We start from the raw sequence: 25,470 nt of genomic DNA on the forward strand, positions 1-25,470 counted from the left end.
ATATTCGAGGTAATATTATGGTTCTCAAAATAATGTTTATTATTTTATGATACATGTTGATTGGTGCTTATTTCTTTTCCCCACCCACCAATTTCACTGGCAGTGCCGAGTGTAATTATTATTATTAATTGTCACTAAATAAAATGGTGCAATCTGACATTGATGTACTTTGACGTTGGAGTTCACCTTTAATTTCGCCCCTCCATGTCTTCCCCCGAGCCAAATGGTGAGTCAACACAATACACACAAGACTCATCTCTTCTTTTTGAGAATTACATGATTACAACCAGGGGAGCAATTCCAAGAGATTTACATTACAAAATAGGATGTGTGCTATTGAACGAGCCTTTGTGAGTCTTCACTTAGAAGATCCAACACCACACAGACCCTGACAGAGACTTTGAATACTTTAATTTAATCAGGCCCCACTCTTTTCATAGATAAGTCAACTAACTCAATCAACATTAGTCTTCACTAATTAGATTGTTGAACATATCCCTATGGTCAAATTGTTTTCAATCTTTTTTAGGGATACCATTTTTATTTCCAGGCCTGTTTCACGTGCTTTATTTATTTATTTTAAGTCTGTTCAAGGCAAGACAAGTTTGTTTGTATGGCACGTGTGCTAAGCAATTTGAAGCACAATTCAAAAGCAACGTCAGACTTTCATTAATTCATTATTACTTTTGTCAGATTCATGATTTTTTTTCTGTGGCTTTTCTTTCATTAACAGTGGGATGCCAGCTATTTTGTCCAGACGTGTAAGTTATTGACAGACAGCAATATATTGAGAACATGTTTAGATTTATTCACACGGTATAACATAACACAGCCCTTTGCCTAATTAAATATATGTAACAAAAGAAGCATAATCTGGAAAAAAAAATCCGGGTCGGCACATACAAAAATTATTTGCAAAAGCCACTCATGACAATCAAATTTATTCTCAAGAAAGGATTTATTTGGCTACATTTTAATATTTGCTAGTGAATCTGCAGCATAAAGAATAGAAAATTAAGTGTCACCAAATGCACTCAAGTCAAATGGAAGGACTTTGTTTACTTGAGTGTGCAAAGGATGTGGAGCGGTTTGGGACTTTAATGAGTAAGTGCCGCCACTGATGTTTCATTGAAAACCAACTCACTTTAATTTTCTTGATTAAGCGCTTTCACAACAGCTGCAACAAAACACTTTATGCAAAAAGCAAAGACTGTGCAGATAATATTACAGTCATGATATCTTTGCTGCAAGAAAGGGAAGGGCTGTCGGAAAGTGACACACTTCACGCCATGAATATTGCCACAATCTTCATTTGCAGCAGGTTTCCACATGATGATAAAAAAATCTTGAAGTTGAGTCCCGTCCGACTATTTCACTGATGACATCCTCCCTCCAGGCTGGCGTAAAAGGTGGCGTCCCTGCGATGCTTTTGAAGCGGCATGTTCCTGCGGACGCTGCGGATTTGGTCCAGGTCGATGTCCACCAGCGCCACGCCCACCCGCTCTCCCCCGCAGTTGGCCGTCACCACCCCCCAGGGGTCCACAGCCAGGCTGTGGCCGTAAGAGGAGCGCCTGTCGTGATGCCGGCCCACCTGGGCCGCCGCCAGAACGTAACACTGGTTCTCGATGGCTCGCGCCCGCAGCAACACCTGGCGAATGAAAAAGGGCTTAACGCTTCCGAAAAATTCATTTTTCATGCATATGTGCCAATCTGACCCGGGGGCAGCTTACTGTAATTGAGCAATTTTAAGTTATAATAACAGCGTTCATCACCAAATGGAAGACATTGTTTAAGAACATCTCAAACCCAAAGCGGGGCTGGCAAAAAAAGAAAAAAAAAAAAGCTAGGACCAAATTAGGCCAAGAAAATTGTGTCTTTCAAGTAAAATATGAAAGTGGTTAAATGAATATCAAATTCAAACACAAACCAATCTGTTGTGTTTGAACCGAAGAACCGTTGACAGTTCGTTGGAAGTGTATGTTTTTGTTTTTTTTCATTGCAGTCAAATATCAAAACAAGTCCAATTTGACTCAAGAGTGGTCATGTCCTACCTCCCAATGAGCAGCTCCTGTCGCCACGGTGAAGGCCGATGGGAACGTCAGGATCTCAGCGCCGCTCTTCTGCAGCGCCAGTGAAAATTCTGGAAATCTCAAATCGTAGCAGATTCCCAATCCGAGCTGATGGGGGGGAAAAAGCGATATTCGTGAGACGGGGAAGTCAACACGGCTTGACTGACAGTATGGAGAAGACCTTGCCGATGGGGGTTTGGACTGGTGGTACCAGTGAGGGTCCCGGGATGGTGAAGCTGCTTTCATTGAGCGAGATGCCCTTCTCAGGAAGCTCCACGCCAAACAGGTGACATTTCCTGTACGTGGACACAAGCTCACCTGCAAAGACACGAAAATCTGTCAACATGGCCTCAATAAGTGCAAAGGAGTCCACGTGCGGTTTATGAGAACGCTACCGTGATTGTTAACGACGACATGGCAGTTGTAAATTCGCTGCTCGGACTCCCCGTCGCATGCTCGTTCGTGGAAGCCCCCCAGAGACAACCAGATGTCCAACTTCCTGTGACATGGGAACGGCGTGAGAAAAAGGCCATTTTGAGTTTCTCTAATTACGATCCGTCATTCGGCTGATTTTATGACTTAAGAGCGCAAACTTGAGATACGATGGGGCCAGAGAGGGATGATTTTTCAAAATATAATTTTCCAAATATTTTACTGTCAGGTCATTCAGTTTTAACATTTTGACATGACAAAAACTCGACCTGCCGTAGTGCTGGGTGATTTTTAGTTCACACAATTAGGCGGGTGACTTGAGCTTGGCCGTTATCTGGTCACAGGCCTTCCATTGGCTGGCTCCGTATCTTGCAAACCATCTGCACCCGTGCACACTTACTGGTTGAAGCCAGTTAAAACCGTCGAGTCGCACATTGTTTCGGCTTTGCAGCACTCCTACGTGGTCGCAACAAACGAATCGCGATCGTTTTGGAGAGGACAGTCCTTCCGCATGTGGCAGAACAAGGCTCCACGGCAGTGCGTCAATCTTTCCGGGCCCTTAAATGGATTAATTCGGAATATACAGTCGTCTGGTAGTTGCTGTGCGACCATTAAAGATAAAATACCGGCAAAAGTTCCCCAGAACCTTTCAATTGGTGCCGTGACCCGGCTCGTGATTAGCAATCAGCTGTGAGCATAATTCCATTTGTGGCGGAAATGTGCGTAACAGACAACCAGAGTGGATATTTTTCTTCTATTCTTTTTTTTTTGCAAGTTTAAGAAGCAAAGTAAAGGCCTCGACACACCAATCCGATGTCGGAAAATCGGTACACGCGCGTCTGTTTGGTGTAGCGCGCCTCGTCGTGAAGTCAGAGTTGTCGTTGGGGTGTTTGGGAGGCGTACTCGGCCGATTCAACGTGTAGAATTGGCTCGGGCTGTTGGGACAAATGATCACTGTGATTGGCTGTCAGCTAGCAAATCGGTGCACTGGACAAGCACGGGAAAGGCGGTGGAAATTGAAGCTATTGCTCAAGGACTAAATTGAATTTTGTAATTGTTCACGTCTCTTGTATGGACATAATGGCTAGGTAGAGCGAGAAGACGAATTAATCACTCATTTAAGAAAGATGGCCGTTATTGAACATCACCGTGAAAGACGTCGCATTGACTAGCGCCCCCGATGGCATGGAGGGGTACTACATATCACGCCCGTGCAGAAGATCTGTGGAAGTTGCTCTTTTCGTCGGCTTTTGCAGGGTGTACGTCAGTCATTTTCCGGTCCGACATGCCGACTTCTAAGCCGATGCGAAAGTTGGCCATGAAGGCCGACGTTGGATTGGTCTGTAGACGCCCTAAGACTAAGACGAAATCAATTACTGCAAATGCAGCTCAACGCGCCGCTGAGGGCAGCAAAATAAATTTTAGCCAACGCTGAGGGCAGCAAAATAAATTTTAGCCAACGCTTGGTGTTACTGTCTGAAGATGAGGCTATTGTGACAGGAGAAGTTACACACCATTGGTTGTGTGGCCGTATCTCCAAAAAGATGTGGCGTAAATTAAGACGATGTTCAAGTTTGGTCAGCGTTCGGGCTGGGCTGTTCCATATTCCAACATTTCAAACAGCAAACCCAACATTTTATTGACATTTAAAGCAAATAAGAAGGCAAACAAAATAAATAGAGAAAAAAAAGAGCACACCAATGTTTGAGAAAGCAAATATGCTCACGGGTGGCGGTAATCAACCTGAAATTTATCATGATTGTTAATCAGCTCCAATGTTTCTTATAATAAAGCAAAAGTACCTGGCCATCTGAGTGTATTTCGTGACCGTGTCTCCGGCAAGCGTCTCGGAAAGTGCCAGGGTCTCCTCGGTACTAGAGCCGATGTAGTCGAAAGCCTCGGGCAGGAAGGCCATGATGGCGCCTTGCCGCTTTGCCTCCTCCAGCAACTCTTGGGCGGCGCACAAGTTGGCTCGCTTGTCTGCGGTGACGCTCATCTGACACAAGGCAGCGCGCGGATGGCAAGAGCTGGACATTCTGCACGTAGAGCAGATCACCTTGCATGCAACAGTCGAGATTGGCTTTCAAAAAATGTATGCAGAATTGTCTCTCCATCGACCACAGCAGCCAAACATTATTTCCTTTGTAATAGTCGTTAGACGGTGTGCACTACTGGGCTCCTACGTTTGAGACTGAATTCCAGCTGTAGTCTTTAACTAATCATTTACGGACTTCCTTTTAAGATTCTGCTCCCTTTCAAATATTTAAACAGCCTCTCCCTACCAGAGGCATATTGCAGCAGCAGGTTATGTTAAGACAGAGTAAGGTGACCCTGAAAAGAGGAAAAGTCTCAACTGTGAGAAGAGGAATTCTGACATTTCACAAAATTTCTTCCAACCTGAAGCAAAAGGGCTAGACTTGTTTCCTCGCCCAAATCAATTTAGGGGCACAGTAAACTCTAAAATGATATGCTGGCATTCCCAGATTCATTTCTCATCTAACTTTTCATCAATGTTAGTCATTTATCTCCATAACATTCTCAGACCGTATTTTGCTATATCTCAAGTCTCACCTATTTTACTACAAGACAGACTCTGGAATGGCCTCCTGTTGTACATTAGTCAAGCACCCACATCGTCCATTTGAAAAACCAACTCGGGTTTCATTCTTGAACTTCATCTAGACTCTGCTCTTGTTTTTTGTGCATTTTTGTTCAATGTTTGTTTTCTTTCAGGCCTACAATGCACCCATATTTGCTACAGTTGCGGCTGTTTTTCATGTGATCAGTAAATAAAATTAAATTGAGTAGAGATTTTGAAGAAAACGTGGAGGAACAAATACAGTACCTGTTGTGTAGCTTGATAGTCCAAGCGGAGAGCAAGGTACGAATCTCGACCGACACTCTCAACGCGGAGAACATTGACTCAAATGAAAGAAATCGTTCACTCCATGTTCGAGTTTAACTCCCCACACGAGCAAGCGTTTTTTTATATAAAAGAAACAGACACGTTAGCGTGTTTGTTTATGTTGATGGCTAGAGAATGATAATTTGATTCAGGCAATCCAGCGGGCAGCATTTCAACTCCTGACAGGGGTCTTCCTTGTCAGCAAGCGAGATCCAAAATGGCAGCCAACAGTAGCAGCACGACTTCCAAACCTGTTAACAACAGCGGTGGAAAACAGACCGGCCCCTCCGCCGAACAGGTACGACCAGCGGCACCGTGGCCGCCTTTCATCAGTTTGTTTCCGGCCACCAGCGCGTGGATTGACGCCAAGCTAGCTAATGCTAACGATAGCTTCTCGTCGCCACCACCTGCCCGGTGACTCTGTGCTTGTGTCGGCGTGGAAGGCTGCTTCGTAACCAAAGAATCTGTCAATGGCGGATTCTTTGGTTGCTGTAGCGATGGATTGGTGGATTTGCTGCTTCTTATAGCCTTCTTTTATGGTTACCGCTCCGTCAGTGTGTTGTCGACGCCTTTTTTGTATTCAGTGTACACTTGCCGAGCCTTCTACGGTATTTGCAGTGAAATTAAAAATAACGGTCGGCGATATTTCCATTAAAATGCGGGCTATGCTGCAAATCTAATCAAGCACTTTCTCCACCAGTCGAGTCAGCCCACCACCAGGGGGCGAATGCATGCTTAAGCTGTCTTTAAATTGCCTAATTAACATGCTAGCCGACCCTGCTGTGTCATGTCCAAAGAAGAAATTTCAGGAAAAAAACAGATGAAGAGCTTTTGCCTTGATATTGTTGAACATCTGTAGTTTCGGATTCAGAGCAAGTGACGTTAAACAATAAAAGCACATTTATTTAGGTAACTTTTATTGACTATTTTTCAGTTATTTTTACTATAATCTAAAACAATAAGCCATTCTTTTTAAATTATACTTATCCATTACGTTTTTTTTTAAGTAGTGCAGTGAAAATGCAGTTTTGAGAGAGAGAGAGAGAATCATTTTGGCCTCAGTAATGCACCCCTACTCTGAATTTAGCTGCTTGTCCACCATGTTGCTCAATTCAATGCTTTTTAAAATGTGATTTATTTGGATTCATTTGTAATGCAGAGTCAAACGTTCTGTGCCAGGTTAAGTCAAGGTTAGGGGTCATTGAATTGACTTGAGTTGTGTTGACAGGTGGTGGCGACGTTTCAGAGGATGCGTCAGGAACAGCGCAGTATGGCCTCCAAAGCAGCTGAGTTGGAGATGGAATCAAATGAGCACAAGTGGGTCTCCCGTGCTGTGTTTGCCTATGACAGTGACCAAACTATGACATGCATTTGAGAATAACTAATTATACCCCAATATGAATTTTTGTCCATATCACCCAACCGTATGTTATCCCAAAAAATCTTCAAATGGTGTTTGACTGAATTTCTTTGCCCTTTCTTCTGTGATTTTGTGTGTCTTCCCCAGCCTAGTCATTGACACCCTGAAAGACGTGGACCCATCCCGAAAATGCTTCCGTCTCGTCGGCGGCGTGTTGGTGGAGAGGACGGTGAAAGAAGTTCTGCCAGCATTGCAAACCAACAAGGAGCAGGTAACGGATGTGTTGATTTTTAAAAAGTAGCCTTGTGTGACATTTTTATGCACAAATCCGTCTGGCACTTTGTTCTTTGACCAAACTTCCTACCTCCAAACACTAGGTGGCGACAATGCTCATTTTAACTTTGCACTGCCAAATGTGGAACGAACAGACTTGGAAAGTTAATGTGTAAAGAAGTGGGTCGAGTGGAATGAACAGTTTGCTGTCCAAAAAATGTTTACCTTGGCTCTGTCAAGATCAGCGTTTGAAGATGTAGGACTGAGGCATCTTTCTCCCAATCTGGATCTTTCAGATGTCATCTGAAAAATAGGGTAGATGTCCTGTTTGGAATGCATGCCATATAAGAAAAAGTTTGGACTGTTTGACATGGAGGATGTCATTTACACGCTTAAGCCCATTGCCAAATCGCTGCAATTGTCAAGGGCGGCCTGAACAAAATCTACACTGAAGCTTACTTCCTCTCCTTTTTGTGTTCCCACAGATCTCCAAAATAATTGAGTCCCTCAACAGCATGATGCAGGAGAAAGGGCGCGAACTCACCGAGTACCGAGAACGCTTCAACATTCGCCTGGTGGGCGAGGGCGAGGGAGACACGCAAAGCCAGTTGACGGCGTCTTCCAAGGATAGCGAAGGAGGAGGCCCTAAAAGCGGAGCTGGTGTTTTGGTTTCATAGTTTGTTTTTTTTTTGTTTTTTTTTTGATGATGGTATGGGTCTTCGGCTGTCTCACATATAAACAAATTTGAAAAAAATATCTAGGTTAAAAAATGGAATATGCCTCAAGATTTTGTACTGACAACTTCAAGTTGTGATGTGCCCTACCAAATCCATTTTCTGTTTTGGTAGGTCTCGAATGTTGTTTACAGTGTGTTTATGTCACTAAAATAACGTGACGGCGCAGGCGAGGTCCTCCCGTGTTGGAACAATGGGTTTTGTTCTCACGAGCCGCAAGAATAAAGGCGCTTGCAAATGCTTTTCTTGTGAGTCCCCAATTGTCATGTACTGTATTGTCCACACACTAGTGATTTGTAAATAGTATGCGGTTGAATAACACATTAACAAGGATTGACATTCAAACAAAACATTAAAATTAACATCTCGGCAAAATCAGCTTCAACCGGTTAGTTACTAGAGGAAAAAGGTCAAATGTTTATACATTTGCTGTTGTAAGCATAAAGGGACCCCCCCCTCAAAAAAATCTGTTATTTTATTCATTAGGTATTTTCGATGAATCGTTATGCACCCAATTTCACATTTCTTTCGGGTCACAGGTGTCAAACACGCGGCCCGGGGTCCACAACTGACCCGCCACATCATCAAGCAAGTTTCGACCCCCAATCAAGAGGTTGCTCATCTTTTGAAACGTGTTGGAATGATAATCAGTGGCGCTGTGCACCAAATAATGTCACATGGCAGCTCACAACTAAATGCAGTATGTTAGTTTGTTCAGTTGGTGCTGACTGCTCAGTACAATGTAACATCAGGTGCTTCAAGTATGAGACAAGAAACAAAGAAGTTAATGTATTGCAGTACCATATATGTCTGGACTTGAAATTGACAAATACAGAAATCGTATTATAGATTTTCCCAAAGTCTATCTCTGTGTCCTCGGCTCTCGTTACCTACGTACATATTTTTATTTATTTTTTTACACACATACCTTGCCACTGTACATGATGCTACACTTTGAAATTTGCGCAGGACACTCGCATGCAAACGTTGACGTATTCCTCGCGTATATATCTACATACCTAGCTTTTTTTCTATGGGCTTCCATACTGCTCGGCGATGCTATAAGATAAGATGTCCTTTATTAGTCCCACAATGGGGAAATTTGAGGTGTTACAGCAGATGCTACGCTATGCTAAGCATTACGGTAATCGGTCGCTGACGACCTCGACTCTCTCCCGGATGTCGATGAACGGAAGCTGTAGAAAGTGCCAACATGAGCCGCATTTATTTTTCAACATAAGTATATGAAGTCAAAGTTAGATCAGGAGTATCTGCTAAAGTACGCAATAAATCATATTAGCAAACATTAGCTTGTCATGTTAGCAGGCGAATTAAACTAACCTTAAGGAGTCACTCGTAAATGGCGTTGTTCAAATGTTAGCTTACGATGGATGCTTATTTTGTGGTAGCTGATTTATATTTGTCACCTAGTTATCATGGAAGTAGAAAAATATTTGTTATTTAAGCTCTACTGTTTCAGTAATTTATTTCAAATGGTTAATTTTTAACATCAAGAAATGATAAAATTGTTTTGAATACAATTTCTGATGGAGTCATGTCGTTTACAAGTTTGGCAGGGAACAACCTCTGCCTATAATTTTCTTATTTACTGATCAAAGAAATGGTAACAGGTGAAGTTTGTATCTCTTGAATACGCAACAGTATAATCATTAACTACATTGTTTCAGAAAGATGATGTATGTGCACCCCACATGAGATTATGTAAATGTATTAAAATTATTTTTTTTATTTTACAGAACCACATCATATCGTTTGCATTGAAAATGTATTGTTTGACTTCAGCAACTATGCAACAGTCGATGAATAAAAACAATTCCATGTTTTAAATTGTATGACGCTATTGTCTAAATAGCATTTTCACAGACGTCATTACACTATTCAATTTTGTTTTGCGTATTTTATTTTTGCATATTAAATGAGGTAATTTTATATATATATAAAAATCTGTTTGGAATAATTAATGAACAGGCAAGGAGATATATGATGTACGGTATTTAAATAATCGAGGCTAAGCAAGTGCAATTAACATGTCATGTCCAGTTGTGCTTTGTGAGACTATAGTACAGGCTGGGGGAAAGTAGCATAACAACTTTTTTTAAAGAAATAATGTCAGAATATACACGACTTAACTTACCACTCTGCTGCTGTATTTTTCTTAATCTTTTTTTTCTTGACGTATGCCCTGGCAGGCTCGCGTCATTTTTTCCTTGACGAGAAGTACGGCAGAAAATCAGCCTTAACACACTGGGCTGTGACAGGTTGTGGGGGTCCTGTGCGCCCCCTCCTCCCCCTCCATGCATCGACTATGCATGTCTAAAATGAATGCAATTTTGTCAATGACAAAAAGACAAAGGCTGCGTTATAACAGAGAGCGATATAACTATTTCTAACACGAAGCATCGACGTCCAGGTCACGTATTAACATGCTTTTATTCTGAAGGTGCCGTTCGCCACTCGTCTGCGACCTATTACCGTAATGCCTGGTAAGAAAGAAACTAAGGGGCGGCTGGCTTGACTTCGTCTTTTCGAGTAGGGGCTGGCTTAACCGCGGTGGCGAGGCGGCCAACCTCCATCTTGGAAAAGTAGTCTGTGTGGGGTCGTTTCGCGTCACTTGGTGTGGAATGAAACTGTCCAAGAAATATTCAGCCTTCTGCATGGTGCTTAGCGCTCTGCTTCTTGTGGCGCTGCTGCAGCTCCTCTACTTGTCTTTCTCAAGCACGTTCCAGGAGAGTAACAGCTACCGGGAGCACTTTGGGGGCTCCGGCCCCGGGAGAGTGGCGCACTCCGAGAAGAACTCCCGCAAGGAGCGTCTGCGATATTCCCTTTCGACCGGGGGGATCTTTGACCACAGTGGACAGTATCGCGTGTACAAGAACTTGATTCAAAGCGATGGCGCGAACAAGCCGGGTTCGAACGTTCTCTCGCTGGCCACCCACACGAGCCTGAACAACCTCTACCACCTGCAGGATATTCTGGAGAGATGGCGCAACCCGCTTTCGGTGGCGATCTTCGCGCACGGCCAGGACGTCAAGTTGGCCACCGCGATGGTGTACGCGATCAGCGTTCTGTGCCCTCGCGTGCAGGCCCTGGTGGACTTCCACCTGGTGTGTCTCTCGGGGGAGACGGCGAGCTTCCCCGAAGAGGACCACCAGCACTTTGTCGGCCTGGACGACTGCGCCGCCGTCTTATCCCGACTGGAAGCCCACAAGAACAAATACAGAAACTACGCCATGGGGGCAGACGTCCCCTACCCGAATAACCTCCTCCGGAACGTGGCCCGAGGGGGCGCCGAGTCCTCCTACATCCTGGTCACCGACATCGACATTATGCCTTCCGCCGAATTGCACCAGCAGTTCCTGGCGATGGTCGCCAGGCGCCAGCATACCCCAGACCAGGTTTTCGTCCTGCCAGTCTTCGAGATCCGCCACACCAAGAAGATCCCGGCCACCAAGGCCGAGCTGGTGCAGCTTTACCAGGTGGGCGAAGTGAGACCTTTCTACGAGGAACTGTGTCCTCGCTGCCAAGCCCACACCAACTACTCGCAGTGGGTCAACAGCCCCGTCAGTGACACCTCCGACGTCCTGCAAGTGGTCTACACGCTGACCTGGGTCGACCCATGGGAACCTTTTTACATCGGCCCACGTAATGTGCCGCTCTACGACGAGAACTTCAAGCAGTATGGCTTCAATCGCATTAGCCAGGTTAGTGTGTGTGTGTATATATATGTGTATATATATATATATATATATATATATATATATATATATATATATAATTATAATTTTTTCATGAAGCTGCACCACTAGACTGGACCCCTCTGTACATTGTGACGTCTCATCCGACTTGTTTCCTGTTTTGAGCAGGCCTGCGAGCTCCACGTGGCAGGGTACAAGTTCTCGGTGCTGAGTTCGGCCTTCCTTGTCCACCGCGGCTTCAAGATCCAGGGCGAATTCCACACGAGGAAAGACGAGGAGAACAATCGCAACATGCTCCTGTTTCGACGCTTTAAAGAAGCTCTGAAGACCAAATATCCAAACTCGAGCAGGCGTTGCTAATGCTGGTGGGCAGTCAAGGCCTTCTCTGCTGGCCTAACATAACAAATTAAAAAAAAAAAATCCTAATATATATATATATATATATATATATATATATATATATATATATATATAAGTTTATGTGCAGGAAACCCATCAGAATATATATCAATTTTCTCTTCATTTGAGGAGGAGGAACTGCTCAATCAGTAATATCCGTCATTGGCCACTAGATGGCAGCAGATACACGCTGACTACTGCCGGTTGACATTTGTACTGTAACATTTTTATGGTTGTTTTGTATTTATATTTATTCTAAAATGGCACATCCCTTAGAAATCACCTGATTGGTGGAGAAGATTACTTGCCTTCTATTTATTGTAACTTTTGTGTTGTTACACTTCTTAACAAAGCAGCTTGTTTGGTTTTCTTTTATCTTTTTTTGCATCTAGGTTGAAGTTGTCACTGCAAACACAACATGAATTCAATCTTTATCGATCCACCCATGTAACTAGCTAGCAAAAAAGCACAGAAACTATACGTCTATAGCCAGTTCTGGTATTTTGTTCCGCCCAAATGACCATTTAAGTCTCTGGAACCAAACATATCCACAAAATTCTGACCTAACAATTCAAGAACCTTTAGTTCTGGCCACCAATTAAATTTCAATCAAAAGTCATGGGACCTTCTGGTTCTGGTTCAAATAGTTTCAAATGTTTGGTCACCTAAGTGGAAACGCCCGTCGTGTTTCCACCTAATTTTCCAAGAACCTCTGGTTCTGGGTAGTTTTGGTCACCTCGTTTTATCTGTTATAAAGATTCAATTTAAGAGGCCAACTATAGTTTTGGAAACAAAAGGTCCCCAGAACCAAATGTCCACATAACATAAGGTGGTTATATGGCTTCAGAAACAACTGGACCGCTGGCGTCCTTGAACCTAGTCAAGTCAACTGTTTTACTTTGCACAACTTTGGTCTTTGTTACGTGAACCCCTTCGGCATTTTTTTCTGTGTGCGTTAGCATCGTAAGCTAGGTATGACAAAGTTAATGTGCTTTGGTTAAATACACAAGAAGTTTTGTTTCATTGTCAAGCTGGCTAAAACTTCAACTAGGGTTGACAATAAACATCTTGAAGAAAGCACTTTGGCTTTTTGAAATAAAGTTGTCCGTATTGTAATTTTTTGCAATTCAAATCATTCCGTTGTACTGTCTACATCCAAACACTAGGTGGAGACGATGTTCATTTCATGTTTTTTTTTTTTTTTTTTTTTTTTAGCTGTGTAGTTTGCTCCAAAAAAGTTGGCTGTGGCAACAACTTGCTAAAGCATGACACACGTGCACACACACACACACACGCCAATTTAGAACATTGTAATCCATTTTTTGTCTTCTCTCATATGCAAACCCTTAAAATACGTTTTTTGATCATTGTCGTAATTGAGGACCATTTTTATTTGAAAACATACATACTTGGCAATGTTTTTTTTTTTTTTTGACAATTTAAATTTGGCAGGTCTAAGAATCATGGGAAACGTAGTCCTAATAGCGTAATGCTGCACTCGCTGTCGATCCAACGTAAGCAGAACTTTGTTCCAATGTGGGACGAACTGATGTGAGGTACTAGTAACTGATTGGGACACAGCCAGCTTCCAATAACAGAGCAAAAATAAAATTGGATAATGGTGAGTGCATGGGATTGTTTTCAGCTGTTCAGCTAGCATCCAAGTTAGCATTTAGCATTAGCCAAAGCAACAACGCAACCAAGCGATGTTCAACCTTTTTGTCACATATGTCGAACAATCCCTTCCTCTGCTCAACGCAACCCCCGTGTGGTTGCACGCTGAACAAAAGCAAGTGAGACACAAGATGCTACCCGGTGATTTAGCGCTAAATATTTCATATAAACATCTGGTCCATTTAGAATAAACTATTCAACGTAAAACGAGTCACAGAAAAAATTAGCCTTATGTATGATTTTAGTTTAAAATAGATCTGTCAATTGATATTGCGCCGGTTACTACGGTACGACTGACGGTCCGTAAAATACGGTCGTTAGCAATTGTTTTTCTTTGCTCAGCAGAGGGCAGCAATGTTGCCAGCGCATGCAAAAACATGCATAAAAATTGTTATTAAATTATATCTTGTGTTACTAACACCCAAATTAATCAGATGGCGCAAACTTGTCATTACAGTCGGGTTTCGTTCATTTAAGTCTCAACACATCTTGCGGTGCAACTTTTGCACGACTTCCTTCCGCCTTCCCCATCAGCGCTGATGGTTCCAAGAGAGGTGGGGGGGGCGAGAGGGTGCATTTCAATGTTGACTTTGGTCACATTGCCCGCTTTTGCCATCTGCCACCGGAGTGGACAACTTGTGATGTTCGGTGCATTGACAAGCCTCCCGAGGCGCCGCGGCCTGGCGTGGCTTAATCGTCTCAGCGTCCTCCTGGTGAGCCCGGTGGCACGCGACGCCCACTTTCCGCGGGCCCCACTCGTTGCCGAGCAGTCAAGCAAGAAGGAGGCGCGGGGGAAGCGCCCCGGGGTCCTCGAGTGGCCCTGGTTGCCCGTGGTGGTTGTTAATAATGTGGCAGAAGGTGCAGAGAAGCTCAGAGGGGGTGGCCGGTGTGGACCGGAGCAGGTTTGCAGGAGCAAAGTGGGGTTTATCTCCACCGGCTTATCTGGGTCACAGAGCTTTACGCCAAAAGCAATTAGGGCCGCCTTCTCCTGCGCGGGGATGGCAGGAGGGCCACCACCTCCCCGCCCAGCCATCTCGGGCCAAGAGAGCAGCTCTGCTTGTGGCCGGCGGGGGGAAGCAGCAGGAGGGCGCCATGAGCTTCGGGGGAGGAGGACGCTCCGATATGGCAAACAAAGATTGTGGTGTAATGAAAAAAAAAAAAAAAAACTCAATTAAGGTCCAAAAATAACTGAGGAGACAACGAGGAAAACCTGGACAAGACACGAGTGGCTGAAGCGAGCTGATTGACAGAATTTGTATCATTTTGACATTTGGACTCCTCAAAGAGGATCGATGGTTCGACAACGTCTTAGCATCGAATCCGACTCGCAGTCAGAGTCGTGAGGTGTCAAAATGTTGATGACTTGAAATGAAACCCACGTGACTAATAAATCGTAACATGCACGTCAAACAAACAAGTCAAGTCAACAAACAACAAGTCGAACAAGGAGACGATGGATTGGTAACACGTCACCTTTGGAGCTTCTCCTCGTTCTACAGATTTTTGATGCTGGGATAAAATGTATCGCTTTTAAACTAAATACTGACTTTCCTCAAGTAGCTTCAAATTTGGCGGCGACTCCACTTGACTTTACTTGGAACTTGAATGTTGTGACTTAAGACTTACTCACTTAATTGACTTACTCCCGCCTTTTGCCAAATATCGTCCCCGGAAATTAGAAGCAGAAGTTCCCAAAACTCAATATCAAAATACTTTCAATTCGTGATGTGACAATTGAACAAATTAATCGCATTTGCAATCAATGATTCTCGGTACATTTGGCTCCGGGCAACTTGCCAAAACATATTTGATTCCAAAGTGGATTCATACTGACGGTTCCACTTAAGTGACCAAATGTAGCCCGTCGAAGCCCCCCACTAAGAACCAAAAGTTCCAAGAACTTTTTATGCGGCTACAGACACAAACTGTATCCTTGCTTATTTAATTCCCGGAAACCAAAAGTTCCCGTAGGAAGGAGAGGAGCCGCAACGGGTCCTTCCGTTTTTTTTTTTTTTGCAAATCCGTCAGGCGCGGGCGGTCTCCGCTGCAGCGTGGCAATAATGAGATGTGACACGACGCTGGGGGAGAGAAAAGGAGGCCTAACAGATAGATGTAATCCTTCTCACCACACTAACACTTCTTAGTTTCGCACCCCTGCTGTCTTACCCGCGCAGCAACACCACTGATGCGCACACACGCACACGCAGGTGAGTGCTAACTAGTTTGTGTCAAGCAAAAGCGGCGCTGCGGACTGCACATTTGTCAACTTTTCCACCACTTGTTCGTCTCAGCAGAGAAATGTGATTGCCTTGTTATTTGAATGGGAATCCATCTTAAATGATGTTTGTTTGTTTTTTTTTTAAAATAAATGTTTGATAATTACTTCTCTCTGGGGTTAATTAAAGTCTTTGGATGCATGACTTCATCGTTGAAAAAGCTTCCGTGGCCTCCCCGGAATGGTCAAGCGTGGCACAGCTCTCGCTATAATTATTGTGGCGATCGAGCGGATTAAGAGGATTTATATAGCAGATTAAATTTGAGTGTCGCAGTCACACAGTAGGCCGTCATCTGTTGCAGCGTACAACAAAGACTTTATTAGTCCAAATCAATAAAAGCTGCGCCACGTGGAGACAGTGTTTCTTTTCACTACTACCTTCACTTCTCGCGTATCGTTGACGCACTCGTGCATTTCTTCTCATCGTCAAACATCGTGTGTTTATTTGTTGTTGCCTTCAGAGACGTGAGTATTTCCGCTCGGGACACCCCCCAATCCCCCGACCTCCTGCTCCGCCCCCATCTAAACGGCCACTTTTGACCCAGAAGTTGGACAACACACTAACACCCTGCTCGGCACCTGTCGGTCTTCGGCGTGCCTTCGCGCTCGGATGGACAAGCAATCCCGCCATCGATGCCGCGGTGGCGTCTGCAGCACGGGGGCCGGTCAGGCTCGGCCGGCCGGTCCACAGAGGATCAGGGGGGAGCTAAGTCACCAAAGCAGGAATTAATGAGCATTAGGCTCTTAGGTAAGAATAAGTCCCACCTTTAATCCTAAACAACTCCACTAACACCTGTTACATGGACACAAACGTTACATACCGTATGCTATATATACTGCGTCGTCTCCATCGGTGTTTCCAGATTTTTATTCCGCTAAGACATATTTGACATTGCGCAACACCAAAGAAAAATATCGCAAAATGGGCATACGCACATGGTGGTACGCCTCTGGTGATGAAAGAAAAACTCAAAAAGTTGGTGGAGTCAAGTGCGGGGATCTGGGGAGGCTGCTCCCTGGACGTGTCCCCTCGTGAGGTGTGTTGGGCACGTCCCACCAGGGGGGAGGCCCTGGGGCAACGCACGCTGGAGAGACTATGGCGAGGTTCGCAGGTTAGAGTTTGATCATTTTATACATCCATCCATTATCTGTACCGATTTTCCTCACAAGGGTCACGGGGCGGGGGTGCTGGAGCCTATCCCAGCTATCTTCGGGCAGTAGGCGGGGGACACCCTGAACTGGTTGCCAGCCAATCGCAGGGCACACAAAGACGAGCAACCATCCGCGCTCAAACTCACACCAATGGGCAATTTAGAGTGTTCAATCGACCTGCCATGCATGTTTTTGGAATGTGGGAGGAAACCGGAGTACCCGGAGAAAAGCCACACAAGCAAGGGGAGAACATGCAAACTCTTAACACGAAGGCCGGAGCCGGAATCGAACCCGCGACCCGCTGCACTGTGAGGCCATCGCGCTAACCAGTCGGCCACTCTGTCGCCCTTTGATCATTTTAATTATAGTTTTTATTTTGTTTGGAGTTCTTTTTTTTTTGTCTTAATTGTCAGGGTGGCTTTATTAGTTTTTATTAGATTTAGTTTTCTTTTAAAACAGTTTTCGGATTTTTTTTTTTTAAAGCTGTTTTACGTGCAAGATTTAAAAAAAAAAAAAAAAAGACCCCGGTAAATATTGTGTAGTAAAAATTCAACATAAATATTATATCAAAACATTTTGATAATATAGAAAAGTGGTACAGATTACAGTCCACAGATTTTGAATTACAATAAGTGTCGTGCCTAGCGCTCCTAAAGTTGGATGCAGGCACGCGCTCGAATTATAATCAACCGAGGATGGCTCGTTTGCCAAGTTGACAACTTCCAAAGTGGATTTGTGGCTTGAATTTATGTTGAGAAGTACAAGATCTGATTGTACAATGTACCATTTTCTTTTTTATATACGGCATATGAAACAAAAAAGGAAAGCCCTCTTTAGGTTGTGTTGCGTTAAATGTCAAGAGCAGCGTTCGCATTATCCGTCTCTTCAATTTGTTGTCCATGTTCATCCTGCTCCCACGTCCAGGGAGATTGTCTAAGTAGACGTCACTTCACCTTAGAAATAATATGCGCTGCTCTCGTCGCAGGAACATCCGGCTCCGTGCAGATCTTATAACCTTTATCTTTAACATGTTTGCCTCTCTCCTTCAATTTCCGTGGTCGATGTGTATCTTGACTTACAATTTGCGAGTTTTTCCAGTTTATGAGCTGTTGCTTGACCGATTTTTTTTTTTTTTTTTTTGGCCTAGTGTTGCAAGGCCGAATTTGAGCGGGCCTCAGCTGCCACTCTGTACGGCGACGCCTTAGCAGTTACGACGGCATCGGCACTCGCTCATCCCTACTATGCACAGTAATTACACTACGAATAATCACTTTATTCCAATGTAAATTATGTTCATAAACAAAACAGCGCGGCTGGTTTTCGGGTGCTGGGATGGATGAGTGGTATGACAGTTCATATTTGAGGGACAAAGTAATTTAACAAACTGAACTTGGAAAAAACAAAAACGTTTGGGGGGATTCCCCAGTTGTCTTCCAAGAAACAAATCGGTGCACCGCTCTGTTGGAGTTCCCGGCGGTGTCGGCAAACACGAAAAGCAATAATCCCTGGCCAGCGCTGATTGGCCGGGCTATTTTTCTCAACGGCTTCAATTAACGCCGAGCTTCTCGGTAAGCTGATCCCTCAAACAGCGACCATGATAGTGTCTGTGGCGATGCCCAGGTCACATAGAGTCGTCCGTTGAGTTGGGATGTGGACAGTGTGTGTGTGTGTGTGAGAAGAACCCCCCCTAGCATCCCCTCCCTGTGTGAGGTGAGGCATAAAACCAACACTCAGTGTCTTATGGGAGGGGGGTGTTGAGTTGGGTGGGGCGCGATGGGATCGACCTGTCTGAGAGGATACCGCTATTGAGTTGCAAATGAGCTTGTAATTAGCCTTTACACATTTGCCCGGAGGGATTATGTGTGTGAGTGTGTGTGTGTGTGTGTGCGTGCGTGTGTGTTTTTAACCCATTTTCCCTGTCAGCGTGTTAAGTAGATAATACTAATTACTTCTCCTCCCAATTGCTTGTTAATTGTGTTCACTGTGGATTTATACAGCATGCTAATACCACCGCCCCCCCCCAACACACACACACACACAGATGCATACCCCCCACTTGGCCTGTTGGCAAAATCAACAGGTCATTTTTTTTTTTTGTAGGCAGAAGGCTCCAGTTTAAGCCACTAATTAATTATGCCAAGTGGGCCTCCGCAGAACGGCTAAGAGAAATGAGTTTTTGTTTGTGTGTTGGGGGGTGGGGAAGGAGTGCATCGAAGAGTGCAGATGTTCCGATGATGATGATGAGGAGGATGATAATCTGCTTTTCTGTGGATCATCCTTCACCTGACGGCAACCTCGTCCAAGTCTCGGGCGTTGAAGGTGCATCCGTGAATTGATCCGCGCGCTCTTTGGCGTGAGATCCATCCCCGGTCACTCGATCCATGTATGTTGAGGCTAATCATCCAAACAAGCTGATGATCTGTGTGTCACCTCAGGGTATGGTACACCCCCCCTACACACCAGCCCACCCCACCCCGGTCCTATAATCCTTCTCCAAACAAGCGTAGAGATGCTAATTGTATCCCGCTATAAATACCTCCCGACTCCTGGTGGCCTTCGCTTTATCCGTGACACCGGCCGCCCCGCAGCATCTCGTCCTCGCTCCTCCTCGATTGGCGACATGTTCCCGCTGCCCATGTTCACGGGCGAGCAGGTGGCACGCGTGTGCGAGAACCTGGAGGAGACGGGCGACATCGAGCGCCTGGGCCGCTTCCTCTGGTCCCTCCCGGCCGGGCAGGCCCTGAACCGCCACGAGTCGGTGATGCGTGCCCGAGCCCTGGTGGCCTTCCACAGGGGCAACTTCGAGGCGCTCTACCAGATCTTGCAAAGTCACCGCTTCACGCGGGAGTCCCACGCAAAGCTGCAGGACCTGTGGCTTGACGCGCACTACCGGGAGGCCGAGAGGCTGCGGGGGCGACCGTTGGGTCCGGTGGAGAAGTACCGTATCCGCAAGAAGTTCCCTTTGCCCCGAACTATCTGGGATGGCGAGCAGAAGACTCACTGCTTTAAGGTAATATCTGTTTGTATATTTTCTAAGCTACTATTCCATCATTTGGACTTGTTTTAAGCGCATCACGAGCGGAAAGATTTAAAAAAAAAAAAAAAATCTAATTGCGGCCTTTTATTCCACACTCGGGAATGCGATTGTGATTTCATATACGGTGACTTTTTCAAGCTCCTCAGTTCGTGTATTTTTAAACAAACTCAAGCAATACATGAAACTATTTTGCAATAAACACTGTAAGATTCGCGATACGTACAGGTTTGGATTTTACAGGCAAATGAACCACCAATTAATATGAAAGAATTTAATTATCTACTTCAATTAGTCAACTGACAAAACACTGACTTGCAATCTTTTAACGTGTTCATAGCGACAACTTCACAAAATTCCAACAAACGAGTGCGGCGTAAAAACAAGTCAATAAGTCATAAATCAGATTACAACACTAATGCACACAAATCTGTGGCTTTAGCACTTTAACATGTCATGTTTCATCAGGAATTATGTTCACCTTTGTACTGCGCTTTGTAAGCACTGAACATATCTAGTCGTTCTATAAATAAATCAAAATACACACATACAAAAAAAAATAACATGCCGCGTTCCCTTCCGTTGTTTACGTTTAGTTATTTTGTTAACTATAACAACCTGGGTGGTGATGTGCGTGAGCTCGATGGTGTGGCAGGATGAGGCCTTGCTTCAATTGTGCCGCCAGCGCTTTAAGCTGCTAAACATGATCCAATTGAGTGGAGAGTCAGTGACTTCTAAGTAAATCTTCCTATAATATCCAGTCTAATACGCTTGCAAGGGCATGATCGGAGAGTCACCATTAGATTGCCGGAACCCTATGAACGTGTATTGGCATTTTCGACCACTTGCAGAGCTTGAACATTCAAATTGCGTTTAACTATAGGGGGAAAAAATACTGAATGACTAGCATTGAACATAGAAAATAAACGCGAGCTCAAGAAATCAGGATCAGCAATTCTGTTTTTTTGGGCTGAGGCCAAAGCAATCGATCTTGTGGCATCTTACCAAGGATGCACGCTGAAGTAAGTTGAGGAGTTTCATTTAGACAACTTTATTGCCTTGCTGCCATCTTGTGGCCTATACGAGAAATTACATGATAATTTTGGGGAATAGGGAAAAGTACGCCAAGACTTTTGCGATCATCAGCAGGCTCGGTCACTAACAAAATATTTTGTAGTGCAAAAACAATAACGTTGAACAAAGAGTTCCTGGTATATGTATTAAACTGATACTGTATTGATGAAAATAAACAATGGCATGTTAAGCAGAACAGGGAGAAAAAAATGGTTTCGCAAATGAGAAAAAGTTGAATACTTAGGTCTTAGAACTGTGATAAAATGTGCAAGAAATTGTAGGTCAACAGTGCAATGAATCTCAGGATAGTCGCAGGTCCCACAGAAATAAAGTGAAAAAAGTAATGTGAGATATTGAAAAATATAATCCACCAAAACAGTAATTAAAATCATAAAGAAAATGTCAACGAAAAATAAATAAATCAAGACGATTTGTCTCATCTCAGCACATTTTTATTGTTGGGCTTTCAACTCAGCAGGACCTTTTGTGTTTTATTGGGTTTACTCTTTTGAGGTAATTAATTTATTGTTTTAACATTTTTTGGTTCTATATGTTAAGAGTTTTCATTAATAGACAGCAACACTTTGTACACACCAGTGGCTGTATTCAAATTGCTCTATAAAGTTGAGATGGAAGTGAACAGGAGTACCTAAAACAAGGTGACAAAATGGATCTTAAAATATTGATGTAAAGTTAAATAAATATGTCTTAAAACTATGCAAAAGGCAGAAATGTGTTCATCAGAAAAAATCTAAACAAACAAACCTTAATCCAAATATTTTGTTTTATGTTACTCCTCGATTCTGCTCTAAAGCTGAAAAATTAAATACAATAAATAAATACACATTTAAAAATGCTGGGTTATAAAATGACCCTTCATGGAATATTTTTATTTCACCCGAAAATGTCTGAGTTAAAATTAACCCTTTAAGCCAGCAATTTTACAGGTGTAATAAACCTAAAGAAATAAGAACGATTACCTCTCTAGGATCTGTTGACAGCTAATAATTGCTCTTGAGCATCCCCTAGTGGACGTGGGGCACAAAGCAGGTTTCTAATTATTTTATGGCTGGGGCTGTCTCAGGGCAAGTTAATAAATTGAGTCCTCGTCACCATTTGCCACTAGGAGAGGACGCGCAGTTTGCTGAGAGAGTGGTACCTTCAAGATCCTTACCCCAACCCGTCCAGGAAGAGGCACCTGGCCCAGGCCACGGGACTCACGCCCACCCAGGTTGGCAACTGGTTCAAGAACAGGCGGCAACGAGACCGCGCCGCCTCCGCCAAAAACAGGTGAGTCGTCACAATGTGAGATATGTTAGTCCGTGACCAGACGGCCTGGGTTACAGAGTGAAGCTATTAAGGAGTTTGGCTGACGATAGAATGTGCAATTTTAAACTCTTAGAAATGAGCATGCCATAGAGAGTTGGAGCAACAGACTAAGGGTGACTGAGCACAGCAGAAGAAGAGGAAAGAACAAATAGTTTAGCAGCACTGTGGAATAAACGTTTAAAGATTTTTATTTTTTAAAGGTAATCTTATTTCCAGTATTCAAGAGTATTTCTTGAGCAAAGCTGCCAATTAAATAGCGAATTTACAGACATACAATTGTGTGCAGGAGGAAATATAGAAAAGAGACTTTCTTCTACAAGTATGGAAAGTAATGAAACCTGGGCATTGAAATAATACCAGCAGTGAAAAAGGAGATGATTCCTAACCTTAAGGCAGAATATATATCATTTCACTTTTCGGGCAATTTATTATGCAACAGCAACAGACAAACATGTGAATGTAAAAATACATGTCAATAAAAAAATGTGGCTGCACAAATGTAACCCTACTAAAAGTATAGGACTGCCTATGACCAATCAGTTAGTTATTGGTTTGGGTTATCTTACTCTAGATGCGATGAGGATGGTTTTAACTAGGTCATATTGAAGAAGACACAGATTCCACCTCAAATGAAGCACACAAATGTTCGAATTTTCAAACGCTCTGCTCATAATCAGTAAATACAATGACAGTAACCTTAAGAACTCAGGAAAAGAAACAAATAGGCTCAAATAAATTCAAATCCAGTCCAAAGTTCAATCAAATTGTATTACACCCCTTGAGTGCAGCCCCCCCCCCCCCCAAAAAAAAAATTATTGTCCTACCGCCCCTTCAATACTTACTTAGCGATGAGTAGATATGAGATGGGGGCTTAAGGTCCAGGCACCAGGAATAGAACATCAGGAATCTGGGTTCAGAGAAGCCTTAATAATAATTTAAAAGAAAAAAAACAGTCAGCACAAAATGTGCAGAGAATTATTCATTATTATGCAGCATATAACTTTTTTACCAACTTAATATAACGCTATAATTTTACATTCAAATGTCCAACTTAAATGTACTTCAATATAGGCAGTCATAACCAAAATAACGTACAACATAATACATCATATTAGGCTGCGCCAAAATAACCACATTCACATTTAAACAGTATGAATTCTTTCGGTGACCAGGACAGGTTAATTTTTTCACCCAACTATATGAATCAAATTAAAATTAATGTCGGAAGCGTTTTAACGGCGGCTCAGCGATGTTAGCATGCTAACGTAACACAAAATGCTAAAGTCACATAACTCACCAAGTTTCACAAAGGTTTAGATGCAAGTCCAGCATAGGTGAATTTACAATCACATGTTCACATAAAGTTAGTTTGAGTATCCATTATGTTCTTAAATCGACTTCAACTTCTAGTTTAGGGTCTTTTCGTCCAGCGTTCGTCGTTGGAAGAACTATTAACAATGACGTCATTAGCAGAAAAGTTTTCGCAGAGTGCATGTTTATACTGACACCATGTGGCAGAAATGTGAAGTACACCGCAGTCAACCATAATGTCATAATGGAGAATTAATGGCAAACCATAATTAGGCCAAATAAATTGTTTCAACAGATGAATGATGCACGTTAATTGTGATTTGATTGGTAGCAGTAAAAAGTAAAAAAAAAAAAAGGAAAGCACATCCGCAACCCTCGTGAGGAAAAGCGGCTTGGAAAATGAATGGTTGATTAAATAACGTGTGAAGTCAACTTGGTGTCATGTATGTTGAGTGACACAACTTCATTATTGTTTCTGTTGAATTCTTGATATGCAAGTTGGTCATCAAAAAGGAGGGGCATGAGAAACAAGCCATTTTCGGGGGTGCTTTACTTCTCATGAACTATTTGATATTTTGAATAATATTTAGGTTTCTCTTTTTCTTCAATATAATTGACACAATTACACGTAGATTCTTTGCGATTTAATAAATCGTGGAATGACCCTCGTCTCTCGAACCTGTCTTTGCTCCGAGCCAGGCTGCAGCAGGATCCGAACCTCCTCCCTTCGGACCAGGAGTGCCGCCCCCGCTCGTTGGTGCCCTCCCCCCGGAACTTGGGCAGCCCGGAGGCCAGCGACTGCAGCACAGGGACCGAGCACAGGGGCACCGGCGGATGCACACCGGACATTTCTGTCAGCAGCGACAGCGAATTTGAGTCCTGAGACGGCGTCTGCTAAAGACAAGTGTGGACGTGCCGAAGATGGCCTCCGGCTTGTTCTAGGCTGTACCATGACGGGGCCAGGATTCCACACTTTAGAAAAAACAAAACAAACAAAAAAAGACAACAACTACAAACGTCATGCACTTAAGCCCCATGATCTTCAAACGGCTCTCTAGAAATAACGCCTCTGCTTTTGAAGTGTTTCTTGTTGCTCGATCCGGCAGCATCGTGCCTGACTCCGCAGAGGCGGCAAAAATACGGTTACTTTTGTTTTAAAAAAAAAAAACTAAAAAACAAAAAGCAAACAAAAAAGACTCGGAGTTTTGATTCGTCTCCTTTACTGAAATAATGTTAAAAAGTGCAGACTGGGATGGACTGAAGTGCAAAAGTAATGAATGATTTTTTTAATGTCGGTTATATTCTAGTCATTTTTAACATGCCATAATTGGTCAAAAAAATCTTTTCTGCACAAAAAAAAATATTTTTGTTTTTTTAACATACATAACGCGTGTACTCATAAAAAGCTAGTAAAGCTCAACCAATTTTTGTGAAATGTAAATATAAAAGAAACGTTTCTTGTAGCTAGCACAGTGAGCATGTCACTGCCTTAAAAGGAACTCAGGGCACCACTTGTCATGTTTACCTGCTGACGTCAGGCGATGTCTTTTTTTTCTAAGCCACGCCCACTAGGTCTATGATAGGATGAGAGTCTCGGCGACGCGTGCCACCGGCGGACTTTCTCCTGAAGCATTTGTGGGGAAAAAGAATGATGCTTTAACGTCAATAAATGAAAGTATTTCTATCCGAAGTGAGCCTGCTTCACTGGTTTTATTTGTCCTTGAATGGTGCTG

The 25,470-nt window shown here is 43.4% G+C and overlaps 4 protein-coding genes and 1 long non-coding RNA gene across 5 annotated transcripts; 3 read left to right on the forward strand and 2 right to left on the reverse strand.

Moving 5' to 3' along the window:
* Positions 1–787: 787 nt before the first annotated feature.
* On the reverse strand, positions 788–6,145 carry nit1 (nitrilase 1). Its single transcript, XM_088292644.1, has 6 exons — positions 5,347–6,145; positions 4,304–4,537; positions 2,465–2,568; positions 2,251–2,387; positions 2,052–2,177; positions 788–1,648 (listed from the first exon to the last, which is right to left on the reverse strand). The coding sequence occupies exons 1-6, from the start codon at positions 5,418–5,420 to the stop codon at positions 1,373–1,375; spliced, it is 951 nt and encodes a 316-aa protein (XP_088148770.1). The 5' UTR covers positions 5,421–6,145; the 3' UTR covers positions 788–1,372.
* Positions 5,372–8,015, forward strand: pfdn2 (prefoldin subunit 2). The gene is made up of 4 exons (XM_088292646.1): positions 5,372–5,704; positions 6,635–6,723; positions 6,914–7,037; positions 7,525–8,015. The coding sequence occupies exons 1-4, from the start codon at positions 5,624–5,626 to the stop codon at positions 7,714–7,716; spliced, it is 486 nt and encodes a 161-aa protein (XP_088148772.1). The 5' UTR covers positions 5,372–5,623; the 3' UTR covers positions 7,717–8,015.
* Positions 8,016–10,268: 2,253 nt separating this feature from the next.
* On the forward strand, positions 10,269–12,254 carry b4gat1 (beta-1,4-glucuronyltransferase 1). Its single transcript, XM_088292643.1, has 2 exons — positions 10,269–11,495; positions 11,658–12,254. Exons 1-2 carry the CDS (start codon positions 10,416–10,418, stop codon positions 11,847–11,849), a joined length of 1,272 nt encoding a protein of 423 aa, XP_088148769.1. The 5' UTR covers positions 10,269–10,415; the 3' UTR covers positions 11,850–12,254.
* LOC148338950 (uncharacterized) lies at positions 11,626–24,082 on the reverse strand. Its single transcript, XR_015842790.1, has 3 exons — positions 23,724–24,082; positions 23,269–23,349; positions 11,626–11,882 (listed from the first exon to the last, which is right to left on the reverse strand). It is a non-coding gene; the product is annotated as an uncharacterized LOC148338950 (long non-coding RNA).
* six7 (SIX homeobox 7) lies at positions 19,529–25,427 on the forward strand. The gene is made up of 3 exons (XM_088292645.1): positions 19,529–19,999; positions 22,224–22,387; positions 24,437–25,427. Exons 1-3 carry the CDS (start codon positions 19,610–19,612, stop codon positions 24,618–24,620), a joined length of 738 nt encoding a protein of 245 aa, XP_088148771.1. The 5' UTR covers positions 19,529–19,609; the 3' UTR covers positions 24,621–25,427.
* Positions 25,428–25,470: the final 43 nt, after the last annotated feature.

This window comes from Idiotropiscis lumnitzeri, chromosome 4 (genome assembly GCF_059441095.1).
Source record: "Idiotropiscis lumnitzeri isolate Australia: NSW breed Sydney's pygmy pipehorse chromosome 4, RoL_Ilum_1.0, whole genome shotgun sequence".
NCBI lineage: Eukaryota > Metazoa > Chordata > Actinopteri > Syngnathiformes > Syngnathidae > Idiotropiscis > Idiotropiscis lumnitzeri.